We start from the raw sequence: 25675 nt of genomic DNA on the forward strand, positions 1-25675 counted from the left end.
GCTGCAGAACAAATTTAACTGTTCTTCAAGGGAAACAACCCAAAGTTCCATTCATAGCCTAAATCCAGCAAAATGTTCAGAATCTCTGGGTAACTCTGTTATTGAAAGGAAGGAGGAAAAATTATACAATAACTGTCTGTTTGGCAACCTCCTCTACTCTTCACATACACAAGCAGATGTGCGTGCATGTGTGTGTGTGTATGTGTGTAGCAAAATGCCGTCACAACTGTTAGTATACCAAATGTGGGCCTACAATGTAGTACAATAAATCATAGGAATAATGTAATTTGTGTTGGCTGTACAATAGCCTCAGGTAGAACAAATACAAACTTACAAGGGAGTGCAAACAGGATAAAGAAGATAAAGTGATAACAATGCTTGAAAAGAGGATGAAAAACAGTACTTGTTCATCCACATAAAGTTGATATAATTTTGGCCAGCTGCAGTGGCTCACGCCTGTAATCCCAGCACTTCGGGAGGCCTAGGTGGGCGGATCACAAGGTCAAGAGATCGAGACCATCCTGGTCAACATAGTGAAACCCCTGTCTCCACTAAAAATCCAAAAATTAGCCAGGCGTCATGCCATGCACCTGTAGTCCCAGCTACTCAGGAGGCTGAGGTGGAATTGCTTGAACTCAGGAGGCGGAGGCTGCAGTGAGCCGAGATTACGCCACTGCCCGCCAGCCTGGATGACAAAGCAAGACTCTGTCTCCAAAAAAAAAAAAAGATGTTGGCTGAGCACGATGGCTCACGCCTATAATCCCAGCACTGTGGGAGGCCGAGGCGGGTGGATCACAAGGTCAAGAGATCGAGACCATCCTGGTCAACATGTTGAAACCCCGTCTCTACTAAAAATACAAAAATTAGCCAGGCATGGCAGCGCATGCCTGTAGTCCCAGCTACTCGGGAGGCTGAGGCAGGAGAATTGCCTGAACCCAGGAGGCGGAGGTTGCAGTGAGCCGAGATTGCGCCATTGCACTCCAGCCTGGGTAACAAGAGCGAAACTCTGTCTCAAAAAAGAAAAAAAAAAAGACGTAATATTGACATATATATTTTGACACAGTAATTCAGGTGTGTAATTTCAATACTTTGGGAGGCAGAGGCAGGAGGATCACTTGGGTCCAGGAGTTTGAGATCATTCTGGGCAACACAGTGAGACCCCATCTCTACAAACACACACACACACACACTAGCCACATGTGGTGGCACATTCCTATAGTCCTAGCTACTTGGGAGACTAAGGCAGGAAGATGGCTTGAGCCCAGGAGTTTGAGAGGTTAAAGTGAGGTTTGATTGTGCCACTACCCTCCAGCCTGTCTGACAAAGCAAGATCATCTCTAAGAAATAAAACAAACAGAAAGGATTATAAAGGAAAACAGATAAACCAACGTTTTTACATTTAAAAAATTATATGCTGTAATAAAATGGTACTAAATGTAGAATTTAATAATTAAATTCTAAACCTGTAATCTAATGGAAGCCTTTAATAGGAAATACTTATTGTACTTATATTGGACAAAATAAAAACATTTAAAACATTTGACATTTACGTGATATTCAGCTTGCCTTAACCTAAGTACTATCATTAGTTATATCTATTTTAATTCCAAAACATCAAAATTTTAATCATAAATTTTCTCAGAGAAAAAGATTTACATAAATTTTTGAATTAAAAACCACATAGTTAAGCAGTGTAAAAATTAGCTTTCCACACATAATTGAAAGATTCAATTTTTTTTTTATTATCCCAGCAAACATTACACTAGAGAAAATGATTGGGAAAATACAAATAAGTTCATTAAAAACACAGACTGATTATTCATATCTATTACATTCAGAATTATGCAAAACAATTAGTTATATTGCAAAGCTGTAATTCCTTTTCTAACAAAGCATGATTTTATAAAACTTTAGTGTTGCCACTGATTCAATTTTAATACAAAATATTTATATACACAATACAATATAAAAGTAAACTGTGTAGTGCCTTCCACAAAGGGATATATTAAGGCGCTTTACAAATATACCAATATTTTGACCCAAATTACTTTTTGCTTTAGATTAAAATGAACAGGCTGAATGTTCTAGTTTAAATACCAAAGGGATTTTTGTTTATTAAAAATTTTTTATCTAAAATACCTTGGGTAACAGCAGCAGCAATGTCTAAAAATTCTCCCACTGTAATCTCTAATTTCTAACATATTAAGTCAAAATAAAACAATTCCACTCACAGTTTTGCACTTTGCAACAGCAGAAGATAACTTTTTTAAAAAGTCAATCTCAAAGTGACTTTTTAGTCATACATTCTATAGTTTCTATTACAAATAAGAAGGTAGAAAAGATACAGCAGTAGGGCCTGCCTTATGATGTCACTGAACAATACATAACAGTATCTACAATTACATAATTACAGAACACATCTTATAAATACTATTGATATGCATTAAAAGGGTAAGTAGAATAACAACAGCAAGTAAATTATTTTAAAAAGAAAACATATAGAATCAATGTTTTCACTCCATTTCAATGGAAAGCATCTATATTTTTAACATTGTTTTTCTCATCTTTTTGGTCAGGAAGCACCAGATTTTATACTGGAAAAAGTAGATGTAATTTTGGAATAAGGTAGCTGATACATACATTCAAACTGTTAAAACTGCTGATACCAAAGGCATGTATACTGCTTGAGATAAATGCAAAAGGCTTGTTGTGTCAGAGGAAATTTTAAAAGAATACAAATTTGCGCCAGGCATGGTGGCTCACATCTGTAATCCTGGCATTTTGGGAGGCTGAGGTGGGCATATAACTGGAGCCCAGGAGTTCCAGACCAACCTGGGCAACATGGCGAAACCCCATCTCCACTAAACATATAAAAATTAGCTGGGCTTGTTGGCGCATGCCCAGCTACTTGGGAGGCTGAGGCAAAAGGATCGCATGTGTCCCAAGGTCGAGGATGCAGTGAGCTGTGAAGTGCCACTGCATTCCAGCCTGGGTGACAGAGTGAGACCCTGTCTCAACAAAAAAAAAAAACAAACCCAATAAAAGGATACAAAATTTGTAGTGTCTGTTACATTTCAGCAATAGGGCAATACAGACTTTGTGAGAAGGGAAGGGGAGGAGACAGCACCTTTAGTTTTCCTACAACACAAATGTAACAAGTTATTTTCTACTGTATTGCACCATAGTCCAGAAGTAAAACAACGAAATGAAAATTTAAATAAATCAGACTGAAAAAGCCCAAAGAGCAAGAGGAATACCTTATAAATGTGAGTACCCACCTATAAATTCTTGAACTACTTTGTTTTGCACAGGATTTTATGGGACTAACCAAATGTTCCATGAACCATGAGGTGAAGACTGCCATTTCATGATAGCATATTTTCTTACAGTTCTCTGATTTGAAATCCTTCAGAAATATTTCTGTATCAAGCCTGTAATGCGCCCAACATTTCCGTGACCTCCAAAGGGCATGTTAAAACAATTTAATGTACCAGCAAGAAGGCATTCATAAGTTCACCTTGTATCATATGCTACAGACCTTTTCCATCACAAATTATCAGTTTATATAAGACATGCCAAGTAGCGATTGGTAAGTTAAAAGCAAAGTTCTTAGTTTAATATATTGATTTTCTTATGGGACAGAAGTCCATAACCTAGAGCCTGTGACAGGTTTCAGTATGTCCAAAATCCCTTGAAACTGCATGTAACATTGTATGTGTATGTGTTGACATATTTTTTTTTCTAGGAAGAGTCCACAGCTTTCATCAGATTCTCACAAGAACCAGTAACCCCAAAAGCCCCATGAGAACACAGGAGTAGTTTTCAAGCTGAGCTCTGAAAGGACCATCTGTAGAAAGGTGGGAAGTATGGGTTAATAAGTTTTCTTTGCTCTGACTGTCCAACTCAACTGTAACAGCTCTGCCTTTAATTTTACTACATATGTGGTTTCAATTAACTTTTATGTGAAGGAAGCTAAAAGTCTGAAAATCATTACAATTATGCCTCCAATCCACAAATAGTAACTTTTGATAAAAAAAAATCGCATATCAGTGGAGTTTAAGAAAAGGAAATAAAATACAATATAAACTTTATTATGGTCAAAATAGAGCCTTTCCCCCCTTCCTAAAAGATAAGCTACATGTATTTTGGCATGAAACCTTAATTTTCCTTAGAACCTAAGCATTATACATAATAGGCATGTTCAAGAATAAATAAATTAGGAGGACTTGAATTTTCTAGTAAGACCACTCTGTAAATTTTCCTAATTATTAATGGGCATCTCAAGAATTAATTTTTTCACCAATTAATCTGCCCTTAGATAAAATATTGCCAGATAGTCATATTTTCCTTTGCCAATAACAATCTGTATATGCAGCACTGTTCTGAAAGAGTAAACAGGTAACATTGATGATATAATCAAAATAGTTACTATACAGGAAAAGCATATGAAAATGTAAATAATTCTCTGCTTAGGATGGTGGGAAATATTTTAGCTTTCAGTATTGAAAAATTTGATTTATGGCAGTTTTGTTCCCTTTTAAAATTGGAAGCAGCATCAAAAATACCAATATGGGGCTGGGCGCAGCAGCTCACACCTGTAATCTCAGGACGTTGGAAGGTTGAGGCGGGCAGATAATGAGGTCAGGAGATTGAAACCAGCCTGGCCAACATGGTGAAACCCCGTCTGTACTAAAAATACAAAAACTAGCTGGGCGTGGTGGTTAGCGCCTGTAGTCGCAGCTACTTGGGAGGCTGAGGCAGAATTGCTTGAACCTGGAAGGTGAAGGCTGCAGTGAGCCAAGATCGCACCAGTGCACTCCAGCCTGGTGAGAGCGAGATTCTGTCTCCAAAAAAAAAACCACAAAAAACGAAAAAAACTCAATATGGAAAGAGAGCTAAGTAGTGCTTTGGCTTCTTTTAGAGCCAGTAATTCTTGAGCAATAAATGCAAGAAGATTAAATATTCCACAGAAGGGGGGAAAAGATATCTGTACTATTTTTCCTTCTGATGAACATATTAATATTTTTTCAACCTTGTATTCCTTAGTTTCAGGATGTGAATTATACAGATTATCATTAGCCTAGGTACACTCACCAACACGATGGCTTAATTTCTCTAGCTTATTTTATACCAAAAACAAGGTTATGAGGGGAAAAAAGAGCTCTGTAAATACGTGGTATGTTTCATATTTGGTTAAAGCAAGATAAAACTAAAACTTTCAAAAAAAATTTCAAAAACTCTTGTCTTTTAAAATTATTTAGCATATATACAAATAGATACCAGGTTTCTCCTTTTAAACAAAGCACTACTTATTTTAAGTACTTTAAGTACCAAGAACTGACTATAATATTCAGTTCATAATTTACTTTCCTTATAACAACTTTTTTCTAAACACTGATTTAAAAGGCTGGAATAAATTAACATTTTTAAAGGATTTCCCATAATTTAGGAAAATAAAATATTGTACACAGAACATACATATGTAGCTCTGTTATATTTGCATAATTTTACTCTCAGAACCTCAAAACACCTCACATTTCAGGCCCTTTTGCAAATCTTCATTAATTTATTTACTAGCGTGTTAAACATACACTAGATCTCGATTTTTAATCTCTGAGCCTGTGTGTTGATCATCTTCATCTGACTGCTGCTCTGAGCCTTGTGAATTAATGTATTCATATTCAATAGGCTTCGGATAATTATATGGGTAGCCATTGTCATCAAAAAATCTCCGGAAGGTAAATTCATAGAATGCATGTTCAGGATGCTTTCCATTTTTATACCATCCATTGAGAGTGTCATTTACATTTTCTTCCTCGGTATCATCACTCCATAACTTATCAGGATCAACAGGATCAAAATTTGATGTATCTGTTGGGTGTGTGATTTTAGGAATGTATGAAGCAGACTGCTGTCTCAGGTCACTGGAGAAATCAATTGTTTTAAAAAATGGATGAGCTTTTATTTCATCAGCACCATTCTTGCCTAAGCGATCTTCAGGTCCTCGGCAAAGTTTAATAATAAGGTCAGAAGCTTCAGGACTGAGTTTAGCTTGTGGTGGGATGTGAAGAGATGTTTGCCAGTTGATAACCTTCAAAGATTTTTAAAAATTAGGGGGAAAGAGATAAATTAGAAAAATAAAAATTTCCTTCAAGTTTTATACCAAAGTCTCACTGGGCTGTTTTTGTATTTTAAATAAATTATATGATATTTTGCTGGAAAATAATTTTTTCACCTATCCTGTCCTCCCCAGGCAACTTCTACTCACATTATAAGACTCAGTGTCAGTTTTAATCTCCCTTAGTAAACCTTTTTGCCTATGGTGGTAATGACTACTTCTACTCTGCCTCCCCTGTACCATATATTTATTTCTATCGTATTTCTAATACCTTGTGGTACCTATTTATGTTTATGTCCTTCTACTGAAATGTAAAATTCCATTAAGGCTAGGGATCATGTTTTAGTGATCTTTGTATCTCCTAGTGCTCAGTAAATTGCCTGGCACATACTTAATGTTTCATAAAACTTTTTCTGAGGACAAGTGTGGTGGCTTTTGCCTATAATCCCAGCACCTTGAGAGGCCAAAGTGGGAGGACTGCTTGAAGCCAGGAAGGTTCAAAACTAACCTAGGCAACAAAGCGAGACCCCCTCTGTATAAAAAACTTTAAAAATTAGCCAGGTATGGTAGCATGCACCTGTAGTCCTAACTACTCAGTAGGTTGAAGCAAGAGAATTCCGGAGCCCAGGAGTTTGAGATTGCAGTGAGCCATGATTGCAGCATTACACTCCAGCTTGTGTGACAGTGAGACAATTTCTCCAAAAAAAAAAAAAAAAAGAGCTCTGGTTATGAATAAAATGAGGAAGAAAGGAATGCCAAGTGAAGTCAGACTATGTAGTCTCTCCCACTGAACTCTTGGAGGCAGAGGAATTGGTATTTAACTCCAAGTACTATATTACATGGATTTGGGGCAAACTCTATTAAGTGGTAGACTGCGCTGTCATTTAACCAAGTTAAGATACCTTCAACTTGGGCAGGCACTGTGGCTCACTGTTAACCAGCCTGGCTAACTTTTGTATTTTTTGTAGAGATGGGGTTTCGCCATGTTTCCCAGGTTGGTCTTGAACCTCGGCCTCCCCAGGATTACAGGCCCTGGCCAAGTTTAATATTTTTTATTTTAAGGTATATTCAGAATGTTTTAGTTTAAGCAAAAAAAAAAAAAAAAAAAAAAAAAAAAAGACTAGGCACAGCAAAAGATTCAGATAATTCAAAGATGGAAGAATAAAATTATATAAACTGAAGCACAGAGAGAAAACATGTAGAATAAAAGAAAGAATAAAGCATAAGAGAAATGAAGGACAATATCAAATGAATACCATATGTATAATCCTTAAGAGTCCCAAAAGGCGAGAAGGAAGCAAAATAAATTGTTGAAGAGATAATGACAGATTTTCCCAACACTGATGAGAGTCATTAATGTATAAGTCAAGAAACTGAGTGAATCTCAACCAAGAAAAACACAAGGAAACTACACATAGGCACACCATGGTCAAATTGCAGAAAGCCAAAGTTAAAGAGAAAAAAGTCCTAAAAGCAACCAGAGAGGTCCCAGTTTTAAGGAAGATATACTATATATACTCTCCCCTATCTCTCTCCCTGAGAAGGCAGCTAGAAAACCTGGTCAGGATGCATGAAGCAGCTACTTCAGGTCCCTGAAAAGTAAATATTAACAGGTAGATTTGGGGAGAAGATATAAATTTGAAGTACCACTAAACCTAGTGATAAGTTTACCATTAAAAAAAAATTAGTTTATAAGAGACAGGATTCTCACTATATTGTCCAGGCGAGTCTCCTAGCCTCAAGAAATCCTCCTACCTCAGCCTCTCTAGTAACTGGGACTATAGGCCTGTGCCAGCATATCCAGCTCCATTTTTTTTCTCTCTAGGAGGCTGCAGGCTGGACTCAAGGTCGCCTAAAACTTGGAAGGAGCTGAGTGCAGACAGAGAGCTCTAGAAGTCCTTCTAGAGGCTCAGGGAGTAGAAAAGGAGTTTCCTGGTAGCAACGGAAGTGACAATAAGAGCCAGTATGCACCTAAAATTCTTAGAGAACATTCCCTTCCAATTGGAAATAAAATAACAAAGCATGGGGCTGTGCCTGGTGGCTCTCGCCTGTAATCCCAGCACTTTTGGAGGCAGAGGCCTGTGGATCACTTGAGGTCAGGAGTTCGAGACTAGCCTGGCCAATATGGTGAAGCCTCGTCTCTACTAAAAATGCAAAAATTAGTGGGGTGTGGTAGTGCATACCTGTTATCCCCGCTACTCGGGAGGCTGATTCAGGAGAATCATTTGAACAAAGGAGGCAGAGGTTGCAGTGAGCCAGGATCATGGCTTTGCAATCCAGCCTGGGGACAGAGTAAGACTCTGTCTCATAAATAAGTAAGATAATAAAGCATGGGATCCCAAGAAGATGGGTTGAACCTCTGTTGCTCGTTTTCTCTCTGTGTCCTTTTGCTACCTTGTTCTGGATGCAGGTGCAATCATGAGATATTGGCAGAGTTGGGTAAGTAAAGTCTCACTTTAGGTCAGAGAACTAAAACGGGGAGCCCCAGGGATGGGAAAGTACAGGGGACATCACAGAGAGGGAGGAGATTGGGCAAGTGACCCCATTAAGTTGCTTATGAACTGCTGGGCTGCCCCTCCAAACTGTACCTATGTAGATCTAATCCTAAGGAGCAAAACAAAGACTTTGAGAACTGAACTAAGGAAAAGACCATAGCCTATGGAGAAATCTGCCTAGAAAGGAAAAGGCTTTGAAACTGACATTGAAATTTAAAAAAAAAAGCCAGGTTGGAACTTGTGGCCTGAACCCAACCAGTTTTAATGACTGTCAAAACAATGTCAAAATTCTCCATAAGATCCAGAGTCTTGGCCAGGTGCAGTGGCTCACACCTGTAATCTCAGCACTTTAGGAGACTAAGGTAGGCGGATCACCCGAGGTCAGGAGTTTGAGACCAGCCTGGTCAATATAGTAAAACCTTGTCTCTACTAAAAACACAAAAATTAGCCGGGCATGGTAGCACGTGCCTCTAGTCCCAGGTACTTTGGAGGCTGAGGCAGGACAATTGCTTGAACCTGGAAGGCAGAGGCTGTAGTGAGCTGAGATCGTGCCACTACACTCCAGCCTGGGCAACAGAGTGAGACTGTCTCAAAAAAAAAAAAAAAAAAAAAGACCAGAGTCTTATAACATAATATTCAAAATGTCCAGGATACAATCCAAAATTACTTGGTATACCAAAAAAAAAAAAAAAACCAGAAAATTTCAACTAACATAGGAAAAGTCAGTCAGTATTGATATGACATAGATGCAGAATTTTCTGACAAAAATTTGAAAGTAGCCATTATAAATATGCTTCAAATAAGGATAAACACTCATGAAATGAAAGCTAGGTCTCAGCAAAGAAACTGAAGGTATAAAGTATCAAAAAGAAATTTTATAATTGAAAAATAACCAAAATTAAAAAGTCAGTGGATAGGCTCAATAGCAGAATGAAGATGTCAGAGGAAAAAAAATCAGTGAACTTGAAGATAGGTTGCTACTGGCCAGGCATGGTGGCTCACTCCTGTAATCCCAGCACCTTGGGAGGCGGAGGCGGGTGGATTACTTGAGGCCCGGAGTTTGAGACCAGCCTGGAAAACATGTTGAGAACCCTGTCTCCACTAAAAATACAAAAAGTTAGCTGAGTGTGGTGGCGAGCCTACAGTCCCAGTGAATCAACTCGGGAGGCTGAGGTGGAAGGATCGCTTGAACCCAGAGCTGGAGCTGGAGGTTGCGATGAGCTGAGATCATGCCACTGCACTCCAGCCTGGGCAACAGAACAAGACTCTAAAAAGATAGGTTGATACTAATGATACAATTCAATCAACTGTTCATTCTAAACAGCAGAAAAAAACAAAAAATTACAGAAATCTGTGGGACTACACCAAAAGGTCTAACATTCCTGTGATTAACATCACAAGAGAAGAAAATATGTGGTACAGAAAAATACTTAAAGATATGATGGTTGAACATACCCCAAATCTGATCAAAGACATAAACCTACAGATTTAAAATGATTGATGAATACCAAACAGAATAAACACTGAGAAATTCATGCCCAGACGTATCATAATTACAATACTGAAAAAAATAATTATTGAAAGCAGCTAGAGAAACATAATGCATTACTTGAGGGATCTAAATAATTGCAGATGTCACATCAAATTATGAATGATAGAAGGGAGTGAACATTTTAAAGTGCTGTAAGAACTAAAACCCAGAATTATGTATCAAGTGATAGTACTCTTTTTTTTTTTTTTTTTTTTTTTATGGAGATGGAGTCTCACTCTGTCACCCAGGCTGGAGTTTTGTGGTGCAATCTTGGTTCCCTGCAATCTCTGCCTCCTGGGTTCAAGCAATTCTTCTGCCTCAGCCTCCCAAGTAGCTTAGATTACAGGCACACGCCACCAGCCCAGCTAATTTTTGTATTTTAGTAGAGACAAGGTTTCCCCATGTTCGCCAGGCTGGTCTCAAATTCCTGACCTCAGGTGATTTGCCCACCTTGGCCTCCCAAAGTACTGGGATTACAGGCGTGAGCCACTGCATTTGCTCTTAAGTGATAATATTCTAAGACAGGCAAAATGTAGACATTCTCATATGAAGAGAAATTAAGACAATCTGTTGTCAACATACTTGCTCTAAAGTATTTGCTTAAGGAAGTTTTTCAGATGGAAGAGACATGATATAGAAGGAATCTTGAAACACCAGGAATGCAGGAAGAACAAGGAAAATGCTAAATATCCAGGTAAATGTAATTGACTATTCTTCTCATTTTGACTTTTTTTTTTTTTTTTCAGACAGGGTCTCATTTTGTTGCTCAGGCTGCAGTATAGTGGGGTGATTATAGCTCATTGCAGCCTGGAACTCCTGGGCTCAAGTGATCCTCCTATGTCTGGAGTAGCTGGGACCACAGGCATGTGCCACCATCCACCATGCCCAGCTATTTTTTTGTTTTTGGTAGAGACATGGTCTGTGATTTGTTATTCATGCTGGTCTGGAACTCCTGGCTTCAATCAATCCTCTTGCATTGGCTTCCCAAAATGCTGGGATTGCAGGCATGAGCCACAGCACCCAGGCTCTCACCTTGAGTTCTTTAAAAGAACTTGATGGTTGAAAGCAAAACTGTTACATTGTTGGATGAGGTAGGTTTTGAGACAAGGTCACACTTTGTTGCCCAGGCTGGTGTGCAGTGGTGCACTCTTAGATCTTACTGCAGCCTCAACCTCCTGGGCTCAGAAGAGATCCTCCCATCTAAGTGGTCCCCCCGCCCCAAGTAGCTGGAACTGTAAGTATGTACAACCACACACCAGCATGCTAAGCTAATTAAAAAAATTTTTTTTGTAGAGACAGGATTTCACTATGTTGCCCAGGCTGACCTCAAACTCCTAGGTTCTAGTGATCCTCCTGCTGTGGCCTTCCAAAGTGCTGGGATTACAGGTGTAAGCTACTGCACCTGGCTAGATGAGGTTTTAAGCATATGTAGATGTAATGTATAAAATAACTACAAGCTGGGTGCAGGCTCACGCTTGTAATCCCAACACTTTGGGAAGCCAAGGTGGGAAAACTGCTTGAGCCCAGAAGTTCAAGACCAGCCTGGGCAACACAGTGACTAATATTGTTGAAAAATGAAAATAAAATTAGTCAAGCATGGTGGCCTGCACCAGTAATTCCAGCTACTTGGTAGGATAACACAGGAGAATCTTGAACCTGGGAGGCAGAGGTTGCAGTAAGCTGAGATCACACCTCTGCACTTGCAGCAGAGCAAGACCTTGTCTCAAAAAAAAAAAGAAAATAACTACAACATAAAGAGTAGAGAATAAAGGAGACCTATATGGCACTAAGGTTCTACATTGAACTTGAAGTCGTAAAATATAAATTCTAGGCAGATAGTAAAAACTTATGCCAGGCACAGTGGCTCACTCCTGTAATCCCAGCACTTTGGGAGGCCAAAGCAGGTGGAGAGGTCGTCAGGAGTTCAAGACCAGCCTGGCCAACATAGTGAAACCCTCCCTGTCTCTACTAAAAATACAAAAATTAGCCAGGCGTAGTGGAGGGTACCTGTAATCACAGCTACTTGAGAGGCTGAGGCAAGAGAATTGCTTGAAGTCAGGAGGTGGAGGTTGCAGTGAGCCAAGGTTGCGCCACTACACTCTAGCCTGGGCAATAGAGTGAGACGCCATCTCAAAAAAAAAAAAAACAAAAAACACCTTAATATGTATTTCGTAGTCACTAGAACAACCACAAACAAATAAACAAAGAGATAATAGTAAAAACCACCGTAGAAAGAGACATCACAGAAAACAGAGTCGCAAGTATCGAGGATCTACCGTTCCTTAAAAACAACCATTAAACTGGAAAAAGACTATCAGAATAATTTATTGTAGAACTTTCGAACCTGATCAGATACTTACAGCAGCCAGGAGAGTGCCTCATGAAGAGAGAGGCTGCTAAAATTTGGTTCAGACAGCAGCGTGTGTGAGCCCACTACCATCTACCACTCCTCAGTCCTGCGGCGGTCATGAAGACCACAGCTTGTCTTCCTGGAACAGCTGGTTAGTATCAAGGTGGGCAGTAAGAACTTTGCCCTCCAAAAATCTGAGGTTGTCCATTTTGGCTGGTGTTGGTGATTCCCTGAGGGATCTGCACAGATGCTTGCTTTTCTTTGACCTGCTCTGGCAGATTTAAAGAGACAGAGATCCATCTCTTTTTTTGACCCAGACATATAAAGAAATATGTCAGGTCACTGGCTTGGGTTATTTGTTTCCTTATTGTTGAGTTCTGAGGGTTCTTCATATACTGTAGATAAAAAAACCTTTCTTAGATATGTGATTTGTAAATATTTTCTCCCAGACTGTAGCTTGTCTTTTCTCTTGACTTTATGTGTGGTAAAGTTCTTAGTGTTGATTAATTTTTTCTTTTACAGATCATGATTCTGGGGTCATTTCTAGGAACTCTTTACCTAACCCCAGCCCATGAAGGTTTTCTCCTGTTTTCTTCTACAAGTACTATAGCTTTAAATTTTATCTATACATATGTGACTCAATTTAAGTTACTCTTTGTAAAGGTGTCAGGTCACTTGAGGTTCAGTTTTTGTTTTTGTTTTGCGACAGAGTCTCGCTCTGTTGTTCCAGGCTGGAGTGCAGTGGCACGATCTCAGCTCATTGCAAGCTCTGCCTCCTGGGTTGAAGTGATTATCCTGCCTCGCCTCCTGAGTAGCTGGGATTACAGGCATGCACCTCCACACTCGGCTAATTTTTCTATTTTTAGTAGAGATGGGGTTTCGCCATGTTGGCCAGGCTGTTCTTGAACCCCTAACCTCACCCACCTTGGCCTCCCAAAGTGCTAGGATTACAGGCATGAGCCATCTTACCTGGCCTGAGGTTCAGTTTTCTTGTATATGGCTGACCAGTTTTTTTCAATACCATTTGTTAGAAAACGATCCTTTCTCCATTTGCACCTTTGTCAAAGATCAAATGGCCATAGTAGTGTGGTCTTATGTCGGCATTCTATATTCTGTTCCACTGATTTATGTGTGTACCTTTTTGCCACTCTCACACTGTCTACATTACTGAAGCTTCACAGTACATTTAAAAATCAGATCGCTGAATGCTCCAATTTTGTTCTTGTTAAAAAATTGATTTTGCTATTCTTTCCTTTTTTTTTTTAGATAAAATCTCACCCTGTTGCCCAGGCTGGAGTGCAGTGGATTGATCTTGGCGCACTGCAACCTCTGTCTCCCGGGTTCAAGCAATTCTCCTGCCTCAGCCTCCCGAATAGCTGGGACTACAGGTACATGCCCCTGTACCTGGCTAATTTTTTGTATTTTAGTAGAGACTCCTGAGCCCAGTGTTCCACCCGCCTCGGCCTCCCAAAGTGTTGGGAATATAGGCATAAGCCACTGAGCCTGGCCTTTTCTACTTTTTGTCCATCCATGTACATTTTAAAATTGATTCATCTATATCTACAAAAAATCCTGCTGAGATTTTGACTGGAGGTGAGTTAAACCTATAATTAATTACATGAAAAGTTACACCTTTACTATGTTAACTCTTCCAATCAATGAACATGGTATGTGTCTCTACTTATTTAGATCTATGATTGCTCTCTTTTCTTTTCTGTCTCCCCCTCCCTCTCTCCCTACTCTCCATCCCTCCTCTCTCTCTCCATCCCTCATCCCTCCCTCCCTCTCACTCAATCTCTCTCTCTCTTTTTTTTTTGAGACAGAGTCTCACTCTGTCACCACAGCTGGAGTGCAATGGCACTACATGGGCTTACTGCAACCTCCTCCTCCCGGGTTCAAGCAATTTTCCTGTCTCAGTCTCCCAAGTAGCTGGGATTACAAACTAATTTTTTTTGTATTTTTGTAGAGACGGTGTTGCCATGTTGGCCAGGCTGGTCTTGAACTCCTGACTTCAAGTAATCTGCCCACCTGGCCTCCCAAAGTGCTGGTGTTACAGGTGTGAGCCACTGTATCTGCACAAGATCTACGATTTCTTTTTCTTTTTCTTTTTTTGAGACGGTGTCTCACTCTGTCACCTAGGCTGGAGTGCAGTGATGCAATCTTGGCTCACTGCAACCTTTACCTCCCAGGTTCAAGTATTATCCTCGTAGCTCCTGAGTAGCTGGGGTTTATAGGTGCCCGCCACCATGCCTTGGCTAATTTTTATATTTTTAGTAGAGATAGGGTTTCACCATGTTGGCCAGGCTGGTCTCAAACTCCTGACCTCAGGTGATCTGCCTGCCTTGGCTTCCCAAAGTGCTGGAATTACAGGCGTGAGCCACAGCACCCAGCCTATGATTTCTTTCAGTAGCAATTTGCATACAGATCTTGCTCGTGTTGTCAGATTTACATCAAAGTTTTTTATTTCAGAGGAGCTTCAAAATGGACCTTTTTGAGAATGAAATGAGTATGGTGTATGAGTGAGGGGGAATACAAGATTATGGTGATATGGCATGATGGAGACAGGAGTTCACATGCAATTTTGGTGAGTTCATATACCCTTACAAGTTCATTCTTTTTCTTTTTTTTTAATAAAAACTTTTTTTTGAGAGGTGGGGTCTCACATTGTTGCCCAGGCTGATCTTGAACTCCTGGGCTCAAGGAATCCTCCTGCCTCAGCCTCCCAAAGCACTGGCATTATAGATGTGAGCCACTGCACCCAGCCCAAGTTCATTCTTTAACTCCAGATTAAAATACTGTAAGTACTAATAAATAAAGGTCAATGATATAGGAACTTTGTGACAATTCTTTTGAAATAGATGCCATACCTTACCTTCATTTGTGTTTCTAATGGTGTTTGTGCCAAGAAAGGAGGTTGTCCCACCAACATTTCAAAAAGAATAACACCAACACTCCACCAATCACATAACTGTGTGTATCCTAAAATAAGATATCAAAGTTAGTTATTTATAAGCACTTTATAAATGCTCAGAATACAATAGAAATTATCATTAAATCACCAATTTATACTGTAAAATTAATATTTTTATTATAAACCTGAAAAATAAGGCATATTCTAGTGTTATGTCTTAGCTGGTCTAAAGACCTACTGAGATTACATATGAAATCAAGTGCTTTACCTGTTCGTAGCAACACTTCAGGTGCAATATAATTGGGAGTCCCAACCAAAGAATGTGCTAGACATCGCTGGTGCTGGCGTGCAGCTCTCCGCTCTAACGGCTTCAGTCTGTCTCCACATCGACAGCTTGAGGGATCCCCCCACTCATTACTGAAATCCATGCTATCTTGCCTTGGATGGTCACCTGTACAATAAAAGAGTAAATAAAGAAAAGCAACAAGGACAAGAGTAAACCTGAAGTCTGTTTAATCCTTTGACATAATGGTTTAGGGTTAGCATTCTCCCTTGTGACAAATTAAGATGCAGCATATGCCAAATCACTGAGATATCAATAGGAAGGGTTTTACACACACACACAGCCTAAGATTTAGTAATTTATTCAATGTTAAATGACAACAATATGAGTCATGGGGAGATTAAGGCCACTCTCTGTTACTACTCTGGACAAACTTTCAAAAAAATTAGATCAGTGTTTCATTCAATAAATGACAGTGGTAAGATAAAGGTCTTTTCTCAGGCAGGTTAATTCTAGTGCGAAAAGAAACAAAAGAAACTACTACACACATAAGAAACAGTGACATACCCTACACAGAGAATCAACACAGAGTGATGCAACAAATATGACTGGATAGCTACATAAGACTGAATGGTTAGAAAAGACCAACTGAGAAAGTGATATCTGCTAAGCCATAAAAAACAAGAAGGACTCAACCATTTGAAAATCAGGAGTAGGTATTCCACACAGAAATAACAGCAACAGAGAGAACACCAGTGCAGCTGATAAAGGGGAGAACTATAGGAAATGGGCAAGAACCACAGAAAATGGGGCAAGAACAAATACACGTGCGTTTTGCAGGCAATAAAAATGGTCTGCCTTTTACTCCAAGTAAAGTGAAAAGATACTGAAGAGTTTGAAGCAAGAAGATAACACGATCTGATTTATACTTAAAAAAAAAAGTTATTTATGGGCCATGTGAAGTTTGAATGGCCTATCTGAAATCCATGTGAAGATAGCCAAGAAGTAGTTGGACAGTAATTCTGAATTTCAGAGAAAGGCCATTTCTGGAGACAGATTTGGAAGTATTGACATATAGATGGCATGAAGTTATCTAGAGTTATGTATAAGAAATAAACCTATCTCTAATAATTATCTGGGAAGTTTGATTAAAATATGATTTCCATGCCCCGAAAATTTTTGATCGAAAGACAAGAATAGAGCCTAGGTATCATATTTTTAAGAAGCTTTCCAAGTAATAATTCAGTTGAATCTGGGGAGACACTAAATTCCATTATGTTGAACATTCAGGTAGCTTCAATTGTCTTAGTTCTACTCATTTTAATGTCAATCCACTTGTGTTCATAGCAACACAGGAAGCTAATAATACCTCAGAGGATTGTTGTGAGCATATTAGAATATACTATAAAACACCAAGTACATAGTATTTAACAAACGTTAGATTGACTTACACTTTCATTAGCGCTTGGAGGGATCTTGGTGAGGCAGTGTGGTGTAGTAGAAATAACATGGGCCCTGAAATCAGACAAACCTGGGTTCAAAGCCTAGCCCTTACCCTTGATTTGTCTGACCTTGGGCAAGTTACTTCATCTAATTAGGGCTCAGTTTCTTCATCCTGCCTCACAGTGACACTGGGAGGATAAAGTAGGATCAAAGATCATAAAGTGTTTAGGGTTATATAAGTTGTGTAATAGTCATATAATGGAATCCTAAATAGCAGTTAAAATAAATGTTACATGAATAACATGGAGGAACCTCAAACAAGTCAACACAAAGAATATATAGATTATATTTAAATAAAGGCTAAAGAGTAGGCAAAACGAAGTATTATTTAGGAATATATACAATTGTGATAAAAGTATAGATTAGAGAGCTAATGACAAAGTTCTGAAACAACAGTTATCTCTGTGGAGGAGAAAAGGGGAAGTGATTATTTAGGGGCATCTAAAGTACTAATAATCTAGTTCTTTAACTGAATAGTGGATATGAGGATTCATTAAAAAATTATTAAAATGATATTTGGCCAGGTGCAGGCGCTCACATCTGTAATCTCAGCGCTTTGGGAGGCTGAGGTGGGTGGATCACCTGAGGTCAAGAGTTTGAGATTAGCCTGGCCAACATGGCAAAACCCTGTCTCTACTAAAAATACAAAAATTAGCTGGGCATGGTGGCAGGTGCCTATAATCCCAGCTATTCCTGAGGCATGAGAATCACTTGAATCCGGGAGGTGGAGGTTGCAGTCAGCTGAGATTGCACCACTGCACTCCAGCCTGGGCGAAAGAGCGAGACTCCATCAAAAAAAAGAAAAAGTTATTTGTCTGACATATTGACAAATAAAATGTAAAAGGAGTGACTAAAAAATGTTAATAATATTTAGTAACAGTCAAATCGAGTACATTCTTTTATTTTATAAGTCTAAGCACCTAAAGGATTCACCCAAGTTTATCCAACAGAATCAAGACCTGACCCGTCTTCTGGCTCTCATCCAATATCATCATCCTATATTTTACTATATCAATAAATTACATTATGAACAATCTACATTTTGAGTTTACTTACCACTCTGATAGTACTTAGAATCGTGTGTCCATCTGAAGCCAGTGCAGAGGCCAAAGTCAGTCAATTTAATATGACCATCACGATCAATCAAAATATTATCGGGTTTAATATCTCTATGAATAAAACCCATTTTATGAACACTTTCAACTGCACAGGTAAGTTCTGCTATGTAGAATCGTGCCAGGTTTTCTGGAAAGATGCCCATTCTAATTAATAGGCTCATCATATCACCCCCAGGAATGTAGTCCATTACAAAATATAAATTGTCTTTATCTTGGAATGAATAATATAGGCGAACCACCCATTCATTGTCAGCTTCAGCCAGGATATCTCTCTCAGCTTTAACATGAGCGACTTGATTTCGAAGCAGAACATCTTTCTTTCGAAGAGTTTTTGTTGCATACAAAGCCTTAGTATCTACTTTTCTTGCTAGACAGACTTCACCAAATGCTCCTACTCCTAGTGTCTTTATCTTCACAAACATAGACTTGTCCATTTTAGCCCTTTTAAGACGAATGTAATTAGATTCTTTTTGGCAAAGCATCTTTCTCATTTGATCCTGGGCATCCTGAGATAATCCAACCTAGGCAAATAAACTAGATGTTAAATAAGAATTATCTTCTTCAATATTAAATATTATGAAATAGCTTTGAAAAAATTCAGGCATATATTAAAGGTTAAATGCATCATAATTTTTAATAAAGCATGTTAGAAATCTAGAAAACATTTCAAAGGAAATTAATGATCAAAAGTGCAGCTTAAAAGGTAGTTAAAAGGATATTCAAAGTGAGTACATATGCAAATTCAGCTGTGGAGGGCAAGAAGAGGATACCAGAAGAATCAGCTTTCTACTCTTCACTAATGCACTCCGGAAAAAAAAAAAAAAAAAAAAAAAGGTTCTCAATGTGAAACAAGTATCTGTTAACATGCATCTTCATTTATCTCTGTTATATACTTATTTTAGTGTAATGCCTAGGCCTCAAATATCCTTCCTCCCATTTTATCTTTCATGAAAAAAAAAATTCTCCCACTCCAGGCTAATTTATTCTAAAAAATTAATGTACCAAGAACAACAAAACAATGCCTTTTCTAACCCACCAATCCTTGCCCATTCTCAATAAATATATAATAGTCATGAATAATCTTTCCTTTTCTCTTTTTCAGGGCATTAGAGTAAAGGTGTGACTCATGGCTCACCACTAACACAAATTGCAAAGGGTTTCTCCTACTTGTTTGTTTACAAGATATCCTTTGGGTATTTAGGAATATTTCAAAGAATAGTCAGTGTGACTCATGAAGATATCAAAAAATAGATTAAAAACAAAAACTAACTTCTAAGTATTATAGATATGGAATACCTGGATTTAGAAGGGAGAAATATTTAGGCTAATTAATAAAGAACTAATTAAAGGGTTTAAATAGAAAAGGAATTCAATTAGAAAAGTGAGGTCTAATTCTAGAAATGCAAGACTAAAATAGAGCAACCACATGCTTCTGTTAGGATTCACATTTTTGCAGGCAAAATCTTTTAAGAAGGGTGACGTGCCAGACTTAGTTCAGAACTGTTTCTCTCAAAATCTTACTTGCCTACACAGTAATGGAGACTACAGAAGTCAGCAAAGCTTCCAACACCATAAAAGTTTAAATCAGCTATTAGTGAAAGTGAAGAGGAAAAAGGAAAAATAAACTAAGAAAATACATACAAACAGACTTTAGTAAGAAATGCTAAGAACTAAAATATAGATAAGTCATAGAGATTATTATGGAATTTATCATTTAATAAAATGTAAAATGGAATAAAAATACTGTAAATCAGATTTGGAAAAATCATTTTATTTTTTGTTTTTAAATTATTTTGAGATGGAGTTTTGCTGTTGTTGCCCAGGCTGGAGTGCAATGGTGCAATCTGGGCTCACTGCAACCTCCGCCCCCCAGGTTCAAGTAATTCTCCTGCCTCAGCCTCCCAAGTAGCTGTGATTACAGGCATGTGCCACCATGCATGGCTAATTTTGTATTTTTAGTAGAGATGAGGGTTTCACTATGTTGGTCAGGCTGGTCTTGAATTCCTGACCTCAGGTGACCCGCCTACCTCAGCCTCCCAAAGTGCTGGGATTACAGGCCTGAGCCACCTTGCCTGGTGGGAAAATAATTTTAAAAAGAATGGTTCTCTCAAGTCATAAAGATGTTTAATCACAAGGTTAAGCCTCTTGAATTGTGAGTAACAGATGTAAGATTAGGAGTCAAATCTTTGAAATCTAAGCATCTGATAAAAACAATAATGATGACAATACCATCTTAATATCTAGTGAAGAGATCTAGGTGTAATGACAACATAATTTACATAGGTTTATTTACTCTGATCTCCCTTTAGTATAGTTTGACTTAATTTCAACACATTTTTCTCCAGTATATTATAAAAATGAAATCAGAAGGGAGAAATAACTGAAGAGAACTTCTTTGACACTTTCTAGTAAGATCTATGTGATCAATAAACCTATAAACTTCAAATTTTCTACAAGTAAAAAGAAATGTTTCATAAGTGTATCAGGAGATGAGACCTACATATTATTAGTTTATCTTTAAATGTTGTAAGATAAAGTATAAAACCTAGAAAACAACCCTTGCTTCAATTTCCATATAAAGTATTATGTACACCTAAACTGTATATCGCAAATTATATTTTTCTTAATTTATACAAGATTTTATTATGGGAAATTCTGAGTAAATCTTGAAATACTAAAATAAAATGGTTACAATCAAATGTACTTTAATATTTATTTACTTTTTAAATTCTGTAACTGATAATATATTGTATTAAGCTATAAAAAGAATGAAAAATACTGGAGCACAATATTTTAAAATAAACACCAAGTAAACAGATGATTAAGTATAAAAATGGACATTTTAAAAGGTTTTACCCGCATCATTTCATTCTCTAATTGTTTTTTACGATGTAGACGCTGCTGATGAGATTTCAGTACATTTTCCACATGTTGCTCCATAAAGAATTTAAATGCTTGAGGAGAGTAACTTTGAATACGAGATTCCCTTCGCTCTTCATCTTTCTTGTTTTTCCTAACAGTGATGGGTGAAGTTGTAATTTGTTTCTTTTCTTTATCCCCACTATCAACATTTTCATAACTCTTTTCACTCTCATCCTCCTTGGGCAAGCTTGGCTGATCCTCTTTGCTAGGCTTACTGATTGATTCATATGGAGGAACAGATGGGTTTTGGTGCAGCAGATGTTTTGGGTAGGGTGGTGGTGGTCCTTGATAATTTGGAGCTTCAGCAACAGGTGGCATCACAGTCACATTTGACGTGGTTCCCTCAGAAAAAGGACTGGGTTGAACAGTTTGAATTGGCTGTGGTATCCAAGAAGGGTGTGTAGGTGCTAAAGCAGTCTGTAGCTCTGGTTTTAATACACGCATGCTTTTCACAGGCTGTTGAATAGGAGCTGGTGTAATTGCAGTGACTGTTGTAGCAGAAGGCTGAGAATTAGCAGAGTGACTTGCTCTATTTCCCAATGGGTTGTTAAAAGAATTTGACCTCACTGGTATGTTAGGTTGCCAGGTAGGGATTTCATGCCCACTGCTTGGGGACGACTGGGCTGGAGCAGAGGATGACTGAGGCCAATTTGTTTGCAGTCCCGGCACATTAATGTTATACAGTTCCATGTTATGACTATTTCTGTTTGGCACCATCATAGACTGAGGAATATTTCCATTTATATATGATGAAGGAGCAGCAGATCCCCCTGTCTGTAAAGCAGAAGGGCTTTGTCCATTAGCTGCGGTCAGAGGATATGGAGGTGGCGGCTGCCGATTCACAGTGCCAGCAGGGACATTTTGGTGTATCATGAAATCAGTCTGTCCAGTACCATTCTGCATTCCAGGTCTCCCTGATGGAAAGTTAAATTTGCTAGAACTCTGCATGATGATTGGTTGTCTGCCAACAGGAACAGAACTAATGCCTCTCTGTCCCTGATTAGGAGGATTCATGGGGGAAGTGTTGAGAGGTGGTGGTGGATAGCCCTCTTGCCATGTCCCAGGTGGGACAGGAGAGATTCGGGAGATTACGTATTCCATGTTCCCAGAATAGCGCTTTGTTTGAGAGTTTGGTTCCCATGAAGGAGGAGGTGGAGTTGTACCTCTTGGAGGGGGAGTCTGGCCTCTTGGAGGTGGTGGAGGAGTGACACTCCTTACTTGAGGTGGTGGTAGGGGGTTCACTCTCTGTCCATTGCTAGGGTGAGCTTGAGCAAATGCTGTTATACCAGATCCAGACAAAGGTCTTCCTACATCTGCCTGTGAGCTGGGACTCTCAGAATGATAGGCCACACTTTCTCCTAGTGGTGGGCCATGTCTCTGAGGAACTAAGGATTCTTTAGAACCTTTCCAGCTCTGTTTGCGGTTAACTGATTGTTGCACATTCCCTATGGTCATAAGAGAGATAAAGAGAAAAAAGAATCATGTTTTTAACCTCTTATTGTTATTTAGCTCAATTTAGGAAAAAAATAGTTATAAAAATAAAATTTCAGTAAGTGTTTTCCTTTTATCTTTTAAAATTTTATTTATTTTTGACTGGGCACGGTATCTCACTCCTGGTCAAAGTTTCAGCACTTTGGGAGGCTGAGGTGGGTGGATTTCTTGAGCCCACCAGTTTGAGATCAGCCTGGGCAACATTCTACTAAAAACAAAAAAATGAGCCAGATATGGTGGCACGTGCCTCTAGTCCCAGCTACTAGGAAGGCTGAGGTTGGAAGATGGCTTGAACCTGGGAGGCAGAGGTTGCAGTGAACCAAGATCATGCCACTACACTCAAGCCTGGGAGATAGAATGAGACCCTGTCTCAAAAAAATAAAAGTATTCTTGATTGATGGCTCAAAATTCACAAAGTATAATATCATATCCACTTCTGTCCTTTAGCTGACCAATGCTCTTTAATAAGGTACTTCAGGGATATACAGATACAAGTTAGTACTAAATATCCTATATGTACTACTACAATGCCTAGCTTTTTTCTTTTCTTTTTTCTATTTACCACTATACTAACAAGGACTTTTCTCATTAAATAAAATGAAGATTCCATATCAGTATATAAAGTTATTTCCTCACTTTAAAAAAATTTTACCATGGCTGGGCACTGAGGAGGCCAAGGCAGTTGGATCACGAGCACAGGAGATCAAGACCATCCTGGCCAACATGTTAAAACCATCTCTACTAAAAATACAAAAATTAGCTGGGTGTGGTGGTGTGTGCCTGTAATCCCAGCCACTTGGGAGGCTGAGGCAGGAGAATCGCTTGAACCCAGGAGGCCAAAGCTGCAATGGGCTGAGACTGTGCCTCTGCACTCAAGCCTGGGTGGACAGAGCAAGACTCTGTCTCAAAAAAAAAAAAAAAAAATTTTTTTTTGAACAGATATAGGTTTCATATATATGCATGCATATTTTTAGATAAATTATTAGAGGTGGCATTATTAAGCCAAAGGGTATATCTATTTGTAATTTTCATAGCTACTACTGCTTTTAAATATATTTTAATATATATATATTTTTAAATTGAGACAGTCTCACTCTTGTCACCCAGGCTGGAGTGCAGTGGCACAGGCTCACCACAATCTCCGTCTCCCAGGTTCAAGTGATTCTCCTTCATCAGCCTCCCAAGTAGCTGGGACTACAGGCACACACCACCATGCCCAGCAAATTTTTATATTTTTAGTAGATGGGCTTTCGCCATGTTGGACAGGCTGGTCTCAAACTCCTGACCTCAATTGGTCTGCCTGCCTCAGTTTTCCAAAGTGCTGGGATTACACATGTGAGCCACTGAGCCTAGTCTTTAAATATGGTTTTTTAAAACAGAAAAATTAGCTGAACATTAAATAAGGTATAGATTTTACACAGCCTGTCTTTAATAAAATTTCCAAATCAATAAAACAAGCAAGAAAATATACAATACCAAAAAAAAAAAAAAAAGTATTTAAAACAGAATAGTCCAGCCACTTAGGAAAAATATCTAAGATACTTTGGTATAAAAGACAATACATATGGTTGGTGTGGTGACTCACACCTATAATCCCAGCACTTTGGGAGGCCAAGGTGGGCTGATCATTTGAGGTTGAGAGTTCGAGACTAGCCTGACCAATATGGAGAAACCCTGTATCTACTAAAAATACAAAAATTAGCCAGGCGTGGGGACTCACGCCTGTAATCCCAGCTACTTGGGAGGCTGAGACAGGAGAATCGCTTGAACGCAGGAGGTGGAGGTTGCAGTGAGCCAAGATCATGCCATTGCACTCCAGCCTAGGCGACATGAACAAAACTCTGTCTCAAAAAGAAAAAAAAAGACAATATGTATATACATTCCAAAAGGACTAAAGGTGTAAATATTAAAGACGAAATCAGGTAAGTGCTAGAAAAAAACTAATGACCATTCAATAATATTGGGGTACCTCTTGGGAATGTCTTCCAGGCATGACAAAAGTAGAGATCCAAATACAAACACTCATTACCATGAAAAACAAAACAAAAAAGAATACTACTAATACTTTTGAAGGTTAACATCATCCTGGGCAAAAATATATCTAACAACACATATGAGGAAAAACGTGGTAAAAAGCAGTACATGTTCATAATGTTCAGTGGAACACTCCCTTTCATCTAGGCTGGGCAGTATTTTGGGTCTATGACTTTGGGGAACATTATCATTCTGGGTAAACTGGGTAAGTCCTCTGGCCATCAGGCTCTTTTTCACTTTCCTCAGACGGCCAGCTGAGGCCAAATACACCATGTCACTCATTCAGTTTTCAGAGTATACAGCCACCCCTGCTGTTCTGTGCCTCCCACAGAGCTCTCCATGTTTTTCTACTTCCCGAACCTTTCCACTATGCCCTCTGGATCCACTCAGCTCCACAGCCAGCAAATGTGCTTTATCAGTAATCTCTCCTCCAAGCTTTCCCACCACCCCCTTGAAGCTGGTTTTCTTCTGCTGATATTATTTTCCTTTCAGCCCTCTGAAATTAAGGTTTTCTTTAAAAATAAACTGGCCAAAAGATGGGGTTCTAACATTTGTTCTTACAGGTTGATATTATTCCTTTTAAAAAGCCAGCTCTTTTGAAGTTCATGCTATTTGTGAGGTCACACTAATTTCTCTCATCTAATGAGCTCCTACCTATTTGCTCTATCTCATTCAGCCACAACTTCAGCATTTGGTCTACCATAAGCCCCAGCTTCATCCTGTATCCTCAATATTCATAAGAATGAACCATCTACTGCCCTCATATCATAGCTTCTTCACCTCCCCTCTTCCACTCTACATCAAGTATCATTCTCATGATTGTATTTCAAATTTTGGTACCACTCAAATCTGCTCTTCTTTCAGAATCACTACTTTTTCTTATTGTTGTTTGTTTTTGTTTTTGAGATGGAGTCTCGCT

The 25675-nt window shown here is 38.7% G+C and overlaps 1 protein-coding gene across 9 annotated transcripts in view; it reads right to left on the bottom strand.

Annotated features, from left to right (window-relative positions):
• Nucleotides 1–1718: 1718 nt before the first annotated feature.
• LATS1 (large tumor suppressor kinase 1) overlaps nucleotides 1719–25675 on the bottom strand; it is a 52043-nt gene continuing 28086 nt past the window's right edge. For 6 of the 9 annotated variants that reach the window (XM_002747105.7, XM_078370287.1, XM_017971465.4 and 3 more), the window contains 5 exons: nucleotides 21166–22676; nucleotides 18248–18830; nucleotides 15674–15856; nucleotides 15367–15473; nucleotides 1719–6091 (listed from right to left, as the gene is read on the bottom strand). In XM_002747105.7, coding sequence (XP_002747151.1) covers nucleotides 5582–6091; nucleotides 15367–15473; nucleotides 15674–15856; nucleotides 18248–18830; nucleotides 21166–22676 — 2894 coding nt within the window. In that variant the 3' untranslated portion in view covers nucleotides 1719–5581. Of the gene's footprint in view, nucleotides 6092–12151; nucleotides 12274–15366; nucleotides 15474–15673; nucleotides 15857–18247; nucleotides 18831–21165; nucleotides 22677–25675 lie in introns of all 9 variants that reach the window. The other 3 variants (XM_035296946.3, XM_035296945.3, XR_013534625.1) reach the window with 2 other exon arrangements.

The sequence above is a fragment of the Callithrix jacchus genome, chromosome 4 (assembly GCF_049354715.1).
Source record: "Callithrix jacchus isolate 240 chromosome 4, calJac240_pri, whole genome shotgun sequence".
In the NCBI taxonomy this organism is placed as follows: domain Eukaryota; kingdom Metazoa; phylum Chordata; class Mammalia; order Primates; family Cebidae; genus Callithrix; species Callithrix jacchus.